The 17,202-nt window shown below is 34.9% G+C and overlaps 2 protein-coding genes across 7 annotated transcripts in view; one reads left to right on the plus strand and one right to left on the minus strand.

The window, feature by feature from the left end:
• Positions 1-11,096, plus strand: part of LOC140439543 (ribonuclease P protein subunit p40-like) — a 110,509-nt gene extending 99,413 nt beyond the window's left edge. The window contains exon 6 of the mRNA XM_072529517.1: positions 11,009-11,096. Coding sequence (XP_072385618.1) covers positions 11,009-11,081 — 73 coding nt within the window. The 3' untranslated portion in view covers positions 11,082-11,096. The remainder of the gene's footprint in view (positions 1-11,008) is intronic.
• Lar (tyrosine-protein phosphatase Lar) overlaps positions 1-17,202 on the minus strand; it is a 1,676,858-nt gene that overhangs the window by 30,008 nt on the left and 1,629,648 nt on the right. For all 6 annotated transcript variants that reach the window (XM_072529515.1, XM_072529513.1, XM_072529514.1 and 3 more), the window contains 3 exons: positions 16,970-17,103; positions 15,227-16,764; positions 6,095-6,530 (listed from right to left, as the gene is read on the minus strand). In XM_072529515.1, coding sequence (XP_072385616.1) covers positions 6,095-6,530; positions 15,227-16,764; positions 16,970-17,103 — 2,108 coding nt within the window. The remainder of the gene's footprint in view (positions 1-6,094; positions 6,531-15,226; positions 16,765-16,969; positions 17,104-17,202) is intronic.

Below are 17,202 nucleotides of genomic sequence, written 5' to 3' on the forward strand. Positions count from 1 at the left end.
GAAAGTGCCATTCAACAGTGTGTTACCTGTGTTACACAGCTCCTCAGCATGCAACCTAGTAATCTGCATCTTGTTTCTATTCCTGCAGCTTATTACTTTCAATACGAATCAACCTTATGATTTTTTCGTAGATTTTTTCGTCGAATACTCCCTCTATACCAAGAAATGGATCCAGAATTATTTTTTGGTTTTCCAGAACGTAATCCACCCTCTGTACGAGATGACGCAGAGAATACTGCTCTAAAAGGTAATTTCGATTCTGTAGAAGAACTGGATAAATTCCGTCCGGACCCGGATTGTGGTAAATAATATAACTGAACCATATCTCAAAGTGCTACATATAAACACAGTAATTAAAGACCATTATAAAAAAAGTACTACAATCCCAAAATCCCGAAACTAGGAAAAAGCCCGAGAAGGCTTTTCTTTAGAAATACCATTATGTGGTCTTTTGCTACAGATACAAATTTTTATTAAACTATATATTTATCTATCATTGTTTTACATAGGGACATACTGTAGTTTTTACTATAAAAACAAGTTTATCTTATGTTTCTCGAGGGCATATTTTTAAATGTATATAGGATTAAACAATAACCTTTTGGAAAGTCAAATTTATTTGTCAAAACATCAAATTACGCGAGATATGAAAAGGTCAAGTTTAGATAAAATAAGTTCACGTACGCAAATTGTTCTAAACAAATTTCACAAGTTTTCATCATTAACAAAGTATATCATTGACAAATTTGGTTTTGGAAGTAAGTATGCTTCAAATTATATAAAATATTTCGTATCATTATTGTTTCAATCAATTTAAATTTTCTCTTCCTTTCTGTAATATTAACTGGAAAAACTTTGTTTGGAATTGAATTTTGTTTAATGAAAAAATACTACTCAGAGATTATCTGTAATATTTTTTAATCACCAAATCCGTTTTTTTTGAAAGAAACACAACAATATGTTCGTTTACTTCGCAAAAAATTAAAAAATAATATGACATTTTCTTAAAAAGTTTTTATCATCATCATCATTGGTGCTACAGCCCTATAAAAGAGCCTCGACCGTCCCAAGTCTATTACGCCAGTCAGTTCTATCCATTGCCAACTGTTGCCAGTTTGCTGCGCCTATTTTTCTACCGTCCTCATCTACACCAATCCTCCATCTGAGTTTTGGCCTACCCCTACTTCTACTTCCCACAGGTTGTGACAAGGATTCTTCTAGGAGGGTTGTTCTGCTGTGATCTTACCAGATGTCCTGCCCATCTTAGTCTTCCTACTTTTATAAGAGATACTACGTCTTTACCACCAAATATATGTTTATATCTGTGATATATCTCGTAGTTGTACCTCCTTCTCCATTTTCACAGATGCCACCGAATATTCTTCTCAGGATCCTTCGTTCAAATATAAGCAGGAGGTTTTGCTCTGCCTTGGAAATGGTCCATGTCTCCGATCCATATGTCAACACTGGTTGTATACGGGTTTTGTAGTTTATTTTTGTTTTTTCGCTTAAGTTTCTGCTTCTCATATGTCTACTCAGTCCAAAATAGCATTTGTTTGCTAGGATTATTCTTCGCTTGATTTCTTTCGTCATGACGTTCTCCTTGGTGATCAGGGAACCTAAGTGTGTGAATTTGTCCACCACTTCAAAGGTAGAGTTATCAACCGTGAATTGGTGGCCGATGTTTCTGGCTCTATTGTTGGGTGTTGATTCCATTATCTTAGTTTTCTCCTCGTTTATTTGCAGGCCCATATTTTTTTGAGGCATTTGACAAGGTAGTATACATTTCTTATAGCTTACGTGTTGTGCAGGCAACTAGGTCAACATCATCTGCATATGCCAAAATTTGGGATGATTTATTAAAAATGTTTCCTCTGTTGTCTATTTGGGCATCCCTGACCGCCTTTTCCAGAGTTATGTTGAAAAGGAGACACGCCAGCGCATCTCCCTGTCGCAGCCCAGCGTGCGTTTCAAATGCCTGCTTTAACCAATTATAGCTTTAACCAATCTTATCAGTTTATCGGGGATGTGGAATTCATTCAATTTATTTCTTAGGACACTGTCATAGGCCGATTTAAAATCTACGAAAAGATGGTATGTGTCGATATTGAATTCATTGGTTTTTTCCAGTATTTGCCTTAGCACAAAGATCTGGTGTGTTGTTGATCGACCAGTCCTAAAACCACTTTGATATTCGCCAAGAAGCTCCTCTGAATATGTACTCAGGCGACCATATAAAATACTCGAAAATATTTTATATGCTGTATTAAGGAGGATTATTCCCCTATAGTTTCTACATTATAATTGATCATCATTTTTGTGTAGCGGGCAAACGATCTCAATACACCTCTCTTCCGGGATTTGTTCCTCATTCCAGGCTCTCAGTATGATTTTATATATATGATTAGTCAGAGTAACACCTCCACATTTAATGAGTTCCGCGGGTATACCATCACTTCCTGGAGATTTATTATGTTTTAGGTGTTTTATTGCATCCCGTACTTCTTGAATTGATGGAGGCTCCAATGGTGTATTGTTGCTTGCTCCTGGGGGTGGTTGATTTGGATCTTCTACTTCGATAGTAAGTAGTTCTTTATAGTATTCCACCCACCTTTTCAATACTTCTTCTTTTGTATCGAATATATGTCCCTCCTTATTACATAGTCCGACCTTTGGTTTAAATTCTTTTCTTGCATTATTTAGAATTTTCTTGTTTGATTTTTCTTTTTTAATGCCTCAAGTTCTTCCGATATTCTATTTTCATAAGTTCGCTTTTTTCTCCGATGGATATACTTCGCTTCTCTTCCGAGATCTTTATATTTTTGTTCTTTTTCTCGGGTTCTTCTTTCCTGCATCAGTTTATATGCATTGTCCTTTCTCCTTGTAATGTTCTCGCACTCAGCATCGAACCACTCATTGCGTGGTGGTGGTCTTTACGGCCCTAGAATGTTATTTGCTGCGTCTTTAATATAATTTTTACACATTTCTCATTGTTCACTAACTGTTAGATTCTCTTTAGTTATGGATTTAGTTTCGATATAGGTTTGAAACCTTTCTACCGTTTGCAGGTTTTTGAGGAGTTCAATATTAAGGCGCCTTGTTTTGGTACTTCTCTCCTTCTTCGCATTTGAGATTCTAGCCCGAATTCTTGTGCCAACTAGAAAATGATCTGAATCAATATTGGCGCCTCGATAGGTGCGGACATCCATAAGGTTGGAAAAGTGTCTAGCATTTATGATCACATGATCAATTTGGTTGTTCGTTAATCCATCAGGCGAGGTCCAAGTCCCCATATGTATTTTTTTGTGTAGAAAACATGTGCTTCCTACGATCATGTTCTTTGAGGCTGCGAAGGTGACTGCTCGGTGTCCATTCGAATTAGTATTATTATGGAGACTATATTTACCAATGTGCGGTAGATATATTTCTTCCCTTCCAATTTTTGCGTTCAGATCACCGATTACTATTTTAATGTCATTTCTGGGAAAATTGTCATATATGTTCTTTCTAATTCATCATAGAAATTGTCTTTTTCTTCGTCTTACTTGTCCTCTGTTGGGGCATGTACATTAATAAGGCTAATACTAAAAAACTTGCCCTGATCCTTAAGCAGCTCATTCGCGGATTTATCGGTTTAAAATCTATAACCAAGTGCTTGACTTTATTATTAAGTATAAAGGCTTTACCAAATTCATGTCTGGTTCTATGGCAACTATAGTAGAAAAAGTTTTTATACATTGTTGTATTTTATATCCATTTTTTTTAGTTGTTTCTATGCATTCCTTAATCTGTTTTGCCACATTTATGCTATTATTTTATTTATCAACGTTTTATTATTATATTTATTTTGGTATTGTTGTTACCTTGTCGTTGAAAAGATGTAAGTTTTCGACATTAAAGTCACCTTAATCAATGTCATCAAGGTCAAATTGTACATTGTATAAAGGAAATTGCCTACGAGAAATGCCCCTACAGGAAAAATGCAACTAATCTGTGGCATTAATATTATAAGACACTGAAATCTCACACATTTCAATAACTAGTAAATCTTTGGAGGAAGCTATATGTAAGAAATAAAGGCAAAAGAATATATGAGAAGATATGAGAAGAATACATGAAACGATGTGTTGTGTAGTGTTTCTTGCTCTCTGAGGTAGTGAATTATGGTCTTCAGCTTCGGCAAAGACTAGTTACTTATGACTATATGTACTTTATTGTCTATACACATTTTACTCCTAGCTTTAAATTATTTTCTTGTATTATTCAGGGTTTTGTAGAATTTTCTTATTTGGTTTTCAGTATATCAATTTTAAAAGTTTGCTTTTATCTTCTATATAAGTACTTCTCTACTAAGATGTTTATAAGTTTGTTACTTTTCTCGGTTATTCTTTGCTGCAGTCATTGCATGGTGAATGTTTTTCTAGTCCTAGGATGTTATTTGTTGCTTCTTGAATATTGTTCCGGCAGATTGCCTTTTGATTTCATAATAGTTAATCTTTCCAATATTTAGTAATTTTGATTTCATCGTTGGTAATCTTTTTAGGAGTTTAATATTATGGCAAATTATTTTGCTGCCTTTCTACTTCATGGAATTCGAGTTCTTGTCCCGCTATACGTGCTGACTAGATAGTGGTCTGGCCTCGGTAGTTGCGGCCATTTATTAAAATATCAGCTACTTTTACGAAGCTGACTGTTTCTGTAATTGGTGTTATTATAGAGGCTTTTTATCAATAAGGGTCAGGTGCATTGCCTGTTTTTTCCGATTTTTGTAGTCAAGTATCCGATTATATTATCTTAATAATGTAATTTCTGGAACAGTTATCGTATGTGGTTTTTAGCTCATCGCAAAAATTAGTTTATTGCTTGATCTATCTTGCCTTCAGTAAGGGGTGTCTTAAAAGTTAGTTTTACTTACACTTCTTCTCTGATCAGGTAATGCTTTGTTAATATATTCAGAATAGACACTGAACAGTATCAAGAGAGCACAAAACACAAAAAATTTCTCCTTATTTCTATACCTTTAGTTGTTTTATATAGTATAAGATGTTCATGACGAATTTAATTGATAATATGTAAAATAGTAATGTTTTAGGTCAACTAAAGAGGCTATTTCATGATGATACATATTATACATGAGGATACTTTTTATAAAACCACGTACCCATGCGTCAATTGATTTTATTTTTCAGCAACAGAAATAGTAGTTGGCAATAACGACGTCTGCGATCAGATCAGACAAGGATATAAGAAATCTAGTGACACCAACAAATTTACTTTTAAATTTTAGAACAACGAATTCAATGAATTTTTATAATTTTTTATTAGTTTCTATTTTTATTAGGTAATACATTAAAAAGCTTATTTTCTGGCGACGTATATTTGCAACGCTGTTTGTAGTAGGTATATTAAAATCTCCAGAAAACGTAGAATACACAGGTAATTATGAAGTTAGTTTTTTGCTAGTATTCTGATAGAATATGTATACATTTAAAACAATGCTCAAAACTCTTACCATTAAAAGCTGATTTAGAACCGGAAGAATAGGAAGGATGAGCCACATACAAAAAATGGATAATAATCGTAGCATTTAAAGAAGTTTTAGGTCAAAAATTGCTGAAAAAAGAGCAAAAAAGATCTAAAAAATATGAGCGGCGAAATATGTTGAAGGAGTTGAATTAAGAAAATAAAAAATTGAGGTCAAAAAGCTGAATCATAAAAGGGAACATGCAGAGAATAAGAGAAGAACAAACAACATTTATATGGGCAGAAATAAACAAAAACATATTGAGAAAAGTATAAGAAAATATCTTCATATGATACCTCATCTACTTAGAAAATGAGGTTAAAAACGCTTTGCTTAAAGTTTCTACAACAAAAAAAAAAATAGTTTTATAATATGTATATACTTAGATAATTAAGACGGTTTGGTGAAATATAATTGTATTATTAAGTTTGTAATTTTTCTTGATTCATTAACTGATTTATTGATTCAAAACATAATTACTGGGACACAAATCCAAATTGTAGTAAACTTTTAGCAGTATAGAAATGACATACTATATAATATATGTAATATTATTATCAGTGAACATACCTAACACACCTCCCTCACTAGGTAATATAACCCGACTGTGATCATAGGCAATGACGTTGGCGTATCTATTTTTCGGTTTGTTCACTTCCATATTAGAATGATCCCAAGTAAACTGCTGTCCAGGCTCTATACTCTCATACTCCTGGGAAAACTTCAGATTGTCGTTTCCTTTCAGTCTTTCTATATGATTAGCTAGTTCGGAGATCGGGATAGGAGGATGAGATATCATAGCCGGTGTTTGGAAGTTCAACCTGCGCATCTCCACCGGATCACTGGGAGCGATACTGGCATTCAGATCGGGCTGGATGAGCGGCCGCGTCACTGCTGTCTGATCAGGAGTTTTGCAGGGCTGCCTTCGTTTTCGTAGTATGAATAATATCACAAGAATCACAGACAGAAGTAGAGCTGCTATAATGGGACCAATGATTTTGAATACCTGAAAAACATTGTACGTTTATTACTTTTGTCAATTTTGTAAATAAATTTAAAAATTCTGGTCGTAAATTATTTCACGAAGGGAATTAAAATAACTATATTAAATATAAACTAATTTAACTGAATATAACTAATTTAAATAATTAAATTTCAACTACCTATACTAAATGTAAATAAACAAACTGGCATTAGATACTTTAACGTTACCATCATGTAACAGATTTAGGTAAGTAAAATTGTTATTTTTAAGTTTATCAGTAAAGCCTTTGTTTTTATTCATGAAATTATATCAATTTGTAAACTCTGCTTAATAGCATGCGTATATGCTACAATTTATATCGGATACACAGAAGGTAGGTTTAAAAAACGCATAATAAAACACAACAATTTTTTTTCTTTTTTTTTATAGGACTAGGTTCCTATTTAAACCGTTATGTCCATCCTTTTTCTTAGCTTTTACACATATCTTAAAGGTAGATTTGTTTGTTAGCTGTCGTGGGTCTACTGGTCTCCATCTGTTTGCTTTCTGAGTATAAGATCATATTGCACATCTCCCTCCTGGAATCTTGTCAACAATATCTCCAAAATCGTTTGCGTGCTTTAACCTACCTCACTACTCTGTACATCTAGCACACATATACCTACACCTGTACCTGTGTATCTAATATCCTAGCTTCTTATTTTATCTCTAAGGATTAATCCATGATAGTTCTCAATACTTTCATTTTGGTGCTTTCATTATGTTTTTGGTGTTATTTCTCTTCGCTTCTTTTTGTTATATGAGTATGCCACAGATTACAGAGAGATCAAGTAGATAGAGAATTCAAGTAAATCTTACGCATGTTTTATATACTCTTAATCAGCTTTTTTTTCATTATTTTAAAACACAACTCTTTTGAACCGTGAAATTTTGCCTCGGTGGAGGGTACTTTATGTTCGGTCGTGGTCGCTAATTATGTGTGAGCTAGAGCGCAACTACGGGTACCAGCTGATACCTAGATTTTATTATCGTTAACTCGGCGTGCGGGGCTGTCAGAAGTAATCATCCATTCCACAGCTTTACTTGGGAAAAGAATTGACAAAAAAAAACCTAATACAACTAACCTTGAAACGGTCGCGTATTTGTTAATGAATTAAATGAAAATTTAGGTAATTGACAAACAATTTGACACTCTAAAAATGATATCGATCTACTGTAAAAGAAAAAAAGCAAAGAAGGCAGAGTTATTGGGACTTAAATTAATAGTTGAATAAGGTATGATTGGAATAAACGAATACTCGAAAACTAAAGAATGGCTTCGCCTATGGATCGTCAAAAAAGAATAGAAAAGAACAAAGTATTTAATAACTAATGGGCTGAAAAAATTAGAACTAAGTTTAAAATCAACAGCCTCGGTCGAAGCGCAATGGAGAAAGTACTAACTTACTCAGTGAAAGTTACCATCTTCGTTGTATCACTAATCGTCTGAGGTGCTGCAGTAGTTCGGATATAATAACCGACTCGTTTTAAAGACGAGAAAATCGATCATCTTGAAAATACACAGGTAGAATAGAATAGTATACACTGTTCAACACTGGCAGTTACAGAGTACACGAACATATATAATAAAATATCAACAAACATTCACTAAAGAACTTCCAAGGTACACTGTCGAGCATAAAATTAGGGCCACCCCGTAATTTGAATTTATTTTAGAAATTATTATTGCATGAAAAAAATTGTTGTTTTTGAGGTTTCGATAAGCATTTGAGATAAAAAGGGCCCCTTACCCTAATTTTTAAGAACCGTTATCAGCATAGTTTTTGTTTCTGTGGTTTTAACGTCAATTGTAAATTGTTTATGTAGTGTGGTTACTTTCTGTGTATTGAAATGAGCATAAGTTTGTATAAGCATCTTCAGTGCGCAACGTATGGCGATGGTACGAATGGTCGAGGCAGAATTACAACATAGAGATGACCGCTTTGGCGCTTTGTCGTTACTAGTGATTTGAGGAACCGAACAGTCACGGTAGTTTTGCTTCGAAATTATCTGCAAGAAGTGAGAAATGCAAATGTAAGCGAATGGACAGTAAGGAGGAGACTTCATACTGCTGGTTTATCTGCTCAAGCTAGAGTAACTGGACCACCGAATTCCCGTGAAAAACCGTATTGCAAGATTGAATTTCGCACGAGAACACTCGGCTTGGAAAATATAGGATTGGAGTCGTGTATTGGTTTCCGATGACTCGAGATTGCATCTTACGGGATTAGACAAATGTGTAAGAGTGTGGCGACGACCAGGCATGAGTTATGCTCAAGCATGTGTTGCCGGCGACTTGCATTTGGTGGAGGATCAGTTATGGCATGGGGAGGTATATCGCTTGATGCTCGTACAGAGTTAGTCTTTATCAATAACGGGACATTGACTGCGCGTAGATACCCGACACAGGTTCTAGAAGACCATGTTTTGCCATTTATGGTTATTCTTAGAGACGATGCAACATTTATGCGTGATAATGCACAGCCCAACATGGCTAGGATAGATACTGAGTATCTTGATGAGGTTCAAATCACTCTATTTCTTTGGCCTGCTAGCAGTCCAGATATCAATCCCATAGAACATGTTTGGGATGAGATAAAGAGAAGTTTATCTATAAAAAGCAAATCAAATTAAAATTGGTCCTTTTCAATATTTAGTACATCAAAGAAAAATTAGTCATTTTCATTACCTCCAATAAAGTTTTAAGGATAAAAACATTGTTTTCTTTAAGTAATCCGTTATTAAACTAGGTTACAACTGAAAATATTTAAAAAAGAATAATAATTTCTAAAATAACTTCAAATTACGGGATGACCCCAATTTTATTCTCGACAATGTATTAGATCACATTTAAGATCGGATAATGCCTGCAATTATTACAGCCTGGCAAATTATTGCTAACAGACTGGTAGTACTTTAAAAGGACAAACATAATCTCTTAACTCATTCATTCATTAAGTCACAATTTTAATACAAATTATTTTAAGTCGGATGGTTCGATATATACCTCGGAAATCCTTCTCAACAGACAAATTATTTTGTTTAGTTAGTTGGAAAGAAAAAAATATTCCTAGTTTAATTTTATCTGCCTCAATCATAATGATAACTCAGGGATATATATTTTAAAGTAGAGGACTTAAAATCGTCTTGTAAGTATTCTGAAGTACCTGGGATGACTTTATTGGAGGGTATTTCATTTGATTACCTAGGATCAACTTTAACTTATTTCTAATATATATCAGTATACTTTATGACAGCATGTGATCAACCTTTCAAGAAACAACCACACTTAATCATGAAAGTAAAAGTCTTTTGTTAGTAATCCCATTGTAAAAAAACCTCATTACTCTGAATATTGACATTAAACTCTAATTGTTTATGATTAGTTTATCTTAAGTTATGAATGATGTACTATTCGATCATCATCATTCTCTTTGCCTTTATCCCTATGCCAGGTCGGTTTCCCGGTACATTTCTCCATAAGTTTTAATCTTGGGTTATACCAATATCAATCCCCTTTTAAAGTATCGACAGGTCCTACCTAAGCGTCTTCCCCAAGATCTTCTTTGGTCTTCCTCTCCTCCTCCTCCCAGCCCTGACATAGCCCTCTCCCGCAAATTCGAACAGAGGTTCTGTTTGATCTCCTGTTGAGCTCTGTTTGAATGAGGTATTCTTGATGATATTAAAATAGTTATAATGATCTGACAATAGAACTCAGCGACATGAAAATACCCAAAGAAATACGTGATTCACGTAATATTTAAAATATTCCAGGAAAACCATCGATGAAAAAGACTTAATATGTAGAGCTGAATTTACAAACTGTAGCAAAGAATAATTTTTCTTTTAGTTTCTGGAATAAAGTCACAATAATAATAATGCATGAGATATGTAACAATGTAAGCTTGCAACAAATATGTAGTTGTATGTAAGACAGTGTCTGCCTTAGGAGCACAACGCTATGTCAGTCTCTGTATTTGTAATCGTAGAGCTTGTGGATTTTCTAAACGGCTATGACCTTAAAAATATCTAAGCGTCCGATCGTCCAAAATTAAAATTTGTAGGGGAGAATGGGCCACCTTGAGACGCGTGCACCATGAGACAGTCTCAACAATTTTCAAATTATGCGCTAGAAATGGCATTCAGTTCTAAAGAGTATTTGTCGTTAACGGTCAGTCGTTCTTGTGTTATTTAGGTACGTTTTGAGAGTGAGAGATTTTTTTTACAAGTAATTTTTTTTTTCGAAAGAGGTATGTTTTTTTTTATACCAAATACTTGAGTTATCAAATATTCCATGTGATATTTTTAAAATGTTAATATTTTTATATTTTACAATATTAACGATTGTTCTTTATAATGTATTCTGGGTCACCTTGAGATGTATTGGGCCATCATGGGACGTGTCTTAAGGTGGCTCATAATGTTGTAACCTAATCTGCAATTATGATTTTCTGTTACAGATGTCTCGCGGTCGAAAAAGAAAATTTAACAAAGAATTGTTTAGCACAGAGGCTATCAATGTGCTGTAGATGATTTATTACAACATTACTTTAGCCTCAGAATAGCCAGCGAGAGAAATGCCATTAAACATCAAACATTAGCGCGATACGTAAAGAAAGGTAAAGAAGTTCCCAACGACGTATTATTGTATAAACCCCACTACGATACCCGAAGGGTATTAAATGATGAACAAGAAATATTGCTTAACAATTACGTAATACACTCATGAACAAAAATATCGAATATTTTGGAATTTTCCAATTTTTTTTTGTAGTCACTATTATTTCAAAATAATTTTAGATTACTGATAATACTCATATAGTAGGCTGATGTACTCAACTGGTTTGAAATATTTTGACGTTTATTTTGACGTTTATTCAGTGGTTAGTGTCATTCGTACATTTTATCATAAAAAACCTTCTTCACGTAAAGGAAAAATCATACTAATTCGGTTATTTTTAGTTTAATTAAATATTGTTTTGATTTAATTAAGTTTAAAACAAGTATGCCACCAATTCGACACTGCGATGAAGCCCACGTAGCACATATTGTAATTTTGTACGAGGAAGGATATGCACAAAAAGGTATCGCACGACGTCTCAGCAGAACTGAATCTATAGTTACGAATACTTTAAAAAGGTACCGCGAAACAGGAAATTTTGTACGAAGGCCTGGCCAAGGACGCCCAAGGTGCACAACCGCAATTGATGACCGTTTTTTGGAAGCCAGATGGTCAAAACTACGTCTACAGAAGAGTTGGAGAACGATTCGCCAGCTGAAGTCTCGCCCAGACCGTTAGTTTTGGAGTTGATGGCATAATTCTTTGGGAAGGTATTAGTTGGGAGGTACGTACCGCACTTGTGGAAGTGATTGGACGGATGACTGGTGATTCTTACTTTTAAAACATCCTGCAAGATCATGTTTTGTCATATGTTAGTTACATTGGATATGAAAGATTCACGTTAATACGCGATAATGTTCGACCACATGCCGCTGCCATAGTGAGTAATTGTCTTGATGAGGTCCAAATTCGAAGATTGGATTGGCCACCGTTTATAACGGATTTAAATCCAACAGAGTACATGTTTGATCATCTGAATCGCAGCATACGACAAAGAAATCCCGATGCAAATACGATAGAGCAGCTTCGGCTTGCTGCACAGGATGAATGAAATGCAATTTACCAAGGATATGTCCAAAATTTACTTGCAAGCATGCTAAGAAAGATGCAAGCAGTAATAAGAGCTAGAGGGGAGAATACTCGTTACTGATCATGCATTTCTTTCAGTTAAAACGACTTGTTTAAGCAATTTAAATTATCATTTAATTTTAGAGTAAAATAACCTTATTTACCTAATATTAAACATTTTTTTTCGGAATTTTCTCCGCATAAAAACTTAAAATTGTTCATTAAATATTGTTAAAATAAACTCTATTTTACAATAAACGACTTGATTGACCAGAATTTATTTTGAAAAAACAAAAATTAGAAAATTCCAAAATATTCGATATTTTTGTCCATGAGTCTATAATGCAGCAAAATGTGTTACTGAAAGTCTACAAAAGACGTGAGGCAACTGGCTTACGAACTCTATCTATATAACAAAATTCATATGCCTCAGAAATGGGAAGAAATTAAGTCTGCTGGACATCTTGAAGACTTGCTCAGAAGGAGACATATTGAACTCATTATCAGCAAACCGGAAAATTGCAGCTTATCCAGGGCTACAACATTTATTCGTTGTAATGTGGATGAATTTTTTCGAAATTAAGAGGAAAGTTTTGAAGCGTTTTGATCGATTTTCTGAAGACCCACGCATTTTCAATTGAGATGAACCATCGAACACAACTGTACAAAAGTCATCAAAGATTTTTGCACCAAGAGTAGTAAAACAAATCAATAAAATTACAAGCGGCGAACGAGGTATATTGGTTACAACGTGCTACATTATAAGTGCAACAGGTTTGTAAATTTGACAAAAGTATGACTTGCTACAATACTTAACTTTTTCCCTAATGTTTCAGAAACTACACTACCCCTGTCATGACCTTTCCAAGAGTTAATTTTACCCATCACATGTTAAACGGAGCGCCTGCTGCTACATTAGGACTTGCAAAGTCCTCAGGATGGATGAACTCTGAATTATCTGTACCTGTTACACGGCATTTTATACAACACTCGAACAGTTCCAAAACAAATTTAAGATTACTGATCTTGGATAATCATGAAAGCCACTTGTCCATTGGGACACTAAATTTAACAAGAGACAACGGAGTTACCATGCTCACTTTACCGTCACAGCCACTGTATGTGGCTGTTGGAAAAACCAGGAAAGCCAATAACAATTTTTCATCTCGCGGAATGTGTCGGATATGCGTTTGATAAATCTATAACCCCCAGTAACATAAAGGCAAGTTTCAAAAAATGCGGAATAATGCCTTTTAATCAATACGTCTTTAATAAGATTGACTTTTTGATTAGTAACGTAACAGATAGGAATGAAATATTAGAGGAGGGTGATACGAATCGTAAAGAATGTCAGCCAAGCTGCAGCAAAATTTGACAAATAAAGAGGTTTGATCAAAATGAAGAAATTGTCGAAACTGATGAGAAACGTCAGATCTTCAGAAGTTCAGAACAATTGTTTGGTTATCCCAAAGCAGATCCCGAGAAAATCTCAAAATGAGGAGAAAAGGCCAAAGAAAAATTCTAACTGATACGCCCGAGAAGTTATAAATCGAGGAAAATCATGAGAAAAAAAGAAAGGAAGCAATTCATTAAGTGAAACTGACACTGATTCATTTGTGCCTAATTCCTCAGATGCCGAATCATTCACAGATTTTGAGGTCGTCACCAGGATTTGCCTGAGATTAATTCTTATGTGCTGGTGGAATTTCGTGATAAAAAGTCAGTTCTATATGTAGCGAAAATTATTGAAGTAAACGACTTTAAAGACCCATTTTGCGTCATAGTGCTAAAAGTAAAAATACATTTTTGTTTCCCGCTGCTGTTGAGGACATGTTAGATGTGTGCTGCCACCAATTGTTAATTGCGGAGGTACAAAACGTCAGAAGTCCTTTATTTCTTTGGCGTCAAGTTCGATAATATACATATACATTCGTTGAGAACTTTGATTTAAGTCGTTTTGTTGGAGTTTATGTATATATATCATTTGATGTTTTGAAATATATAACGAATGTTTTAAAGAATTTTAGTCGTTTTGGATTTGTCTCAAGCTGGTCCACTACTTGGGCCAGGTTGAGACAAAAAAAATACCGACAAGATGTATGTGCATATGATACCACTTGGTGTAGCAGAGGCAGCTTGCGAAGGCGCCATCTAGTTTGATTGATTAAATGAACACAATTTACCAACTATTGTTTTCTGTGCTTTACGCTAGTCGTAATGTACAAAATAAATCTTTCAGAACAGCTTTTCGTAAATCCCGGGAGCATCAGGAGCCCAATGCAAATTATCAATGAATGTATTTTAATTCGCAAATAACAAAGCGCATATGCGCAAGTATCTACAAACGTAAATCCAGACACTGGCCAAATCTATCGTTTACTTTTTTCGTAAAATTAATCTTCCAGAGTGGTTTAGACGTATACAACGCGGTATCTATAACTTCAGAAGCACAAGGCTTTCGTCAGTCTGTGTATTTGAATGTGTAAACACCTCCATGTTACCATGACTTTAAGGTTATCTCCTGTCATTAAATATGTGCAGGTTGGAGATCATCTGATTAGAACAATATCATCTGTTTATGAAAAAATTTTGATATCTGTAAGATACATTTTACAACCCAGAACTTTTTGTACAATTGTACAATTTCGTCTAATAGCAAGAGAGTCATCTTGCCATAAAACAGTTGCTCTTTGTTAGCCAGTGAACAATAAAGAAGCAGAAAAAGAGCAACCAGTAATAAAAATACAAGAAATTTGGAATGCCTACTAAAATAACTTGTCTATTACACAAAAAAACTAAACATCTAAATCAAACAAAGAAATTAACGTAAAATAACAAATGCTAATTAATTCCTGGAATTTCTAAATAGTAAATATTTTTTTTAAACCTATAATGATATCGTATTAATTGGATTCAATCACGGTATGAGAATAATTGGTAAAATTATTATCTTTACATTTTCATCCCTAGTTCTTGTTGGAAACTTTACCTCGGCTTCCTTCTCCTGGGAACTAACTTTGACATCATTATCAGTGGGAGTGTTTGGATTAGGTCTTCTTGGAGGATCGCCAGGTGGAACTTCCCTCATGTCCAAGGACAAAAACTCAGAGAAGGGGCTGCTGGTATACAGATGTTTCTGAGGGGTATCTACGACCGCGCGTACAAATATCCTATACCGTTTTCCATGCTCTAGTTTATAATTAACGTAACCATCGTTGCTTTCTCCGGTGCCCAAGTGATAAGTGTAGGGGATGTTTCTTTGAGGAAACTTTGCTGCTATGTACGGAAGATCTGAGTTGTCGGGTATCTTTTCGATATTAGCTATTAATTCGTCCGTTAAAAATTGGTCGGGATTTTTCTGGATTGTCATTTTGTTTTCGGGAACTACAACTAGATAATAATGGCTAATTGGACCATATTCCTCCGAAGCTTGAGGTAGAATAACATGAATTTCCTCGCCGTTTACCACGCCGTAAAAATCTGGTTTGACCATCGGTTGTGGTGCTGCCATCTGGGTGGTTACAGTAATCTTCGTTGGAGGGCGATAAGAGTTATCAGTTGGAATGGCGCTGACATTGACGTTGTACGTTGTAAACGGTGACAGTTCGTTGATTGTATGAGATCTAACGTCTGCATCTAACTTAATTTCGACTCTAGGAATATTTTGCGTCTGTGTGATTCCCTGGGAATCGACGAACTCTTTGATAGCGTCAAAGGATATTTTGTACTTGATTGGATTCAGTCTAATGGGAGGCGACCACGAGAGAGTCATAGAATGAGTGGTTACCTCATGAGCTCTTAAATTAAGCGGAACATCCTCTGGTTTCACTTTTACTAATTCTTTCTCGGATAATCGCCCGAGTCCAGTCTTCATTCTAGCTGCTACAGCTATAGCGTATTGAGCATATTTTTCCAGATTCACTAAATCGGCTGACTCAGTTAACCCTACTATCTTCTGCTGCCATTCGTCTAAGTCTTCTACAGCTGTCATTGTGTAAAATATCTTATAACCTATGACTTTATTCCGAGATGGTACTGGCTCCCACCAAACCTCAACACTAGAGTCTGAGGTAGCTACCGCTTTTACCGACATGGGAGCTCGACCTATATCTCTTTCAGTTTGTACAGTGTACTTTTCACTGTTCGGGCCAGCACCTTGACTAGTGTAAGCCTTGATATGGAATACATATTCAGTGTTTTCCTCTAGATTGGTAAATACTGCCTTTGTATTAGACACGTTTCTGATTATTATATTGCTATGATCAGACTTTTTATGAAACTGTATATCGTATTTGATGATTTGTCCGTTGCGATGTTCACGGCTTGGAGCACTCCAGGAGATGCAAACGACATCTGGAGTCTGAAAGTGGTATGTTATATTGGTCGGCGGACCTGTTGGAGGCCCCTCAGGGGTTTTCATGTATTTTATAGCTTCCTGTCCAATGCCGATGTGGTTTTGACCTGCTACACGGAATTCATAATCCACACCTCTTTCCAAATCGTTTATCCTATAGCTTGTGTGGGATCCTAAAACAGAAAACGGATATTATTACTTACACCAAAGAATTACTGAATATGCAGAGGAAAAGTACCAAAAAAATTCAAAGTTCTTTATGTGACCAAGGCGTTTTGATATTTCTAGGCCTCAACTATATTCCGAAAGACTATATGCAAAATAACTTTTAAATTTTATTTCTAGTCTGATAAATTATAAAACATTTTATGGTTTTACCTTTTAAAGGGACATCCTTCAAAAGTTGCTCTTTCACTCCGTATCTCAATCTATAGCCTTTCAATTCACCGTAGGTCTGAGAAGGTCTAGACCATTCCAATTCAATTGTAACTGTCGGCTCTCGTTCAATAATTCTAGAAACAAATATTTAATTAGCACATTTATTAATTTATTATTTATTAATTATATTTATTATTAACATTTATAAAAACAAAGTCACCAGAGTAGCTAGT

This window comes from Diabrotica undecimpunctata, chromosome 4 (assembly GCF_040954645.1).
Source record: "Diabrotica undecimpunctata isolate CICGRU chromosome 4, icDiaUnde3, whole genome shotgun sequence".
NCBI classification, from domain to species: Eukaryota; Metazoa; Arthropoda; class Insecta; order Coleoptera; family Chrysomelidae; genus Diabrotica; species Diabrotica undecimpunctata.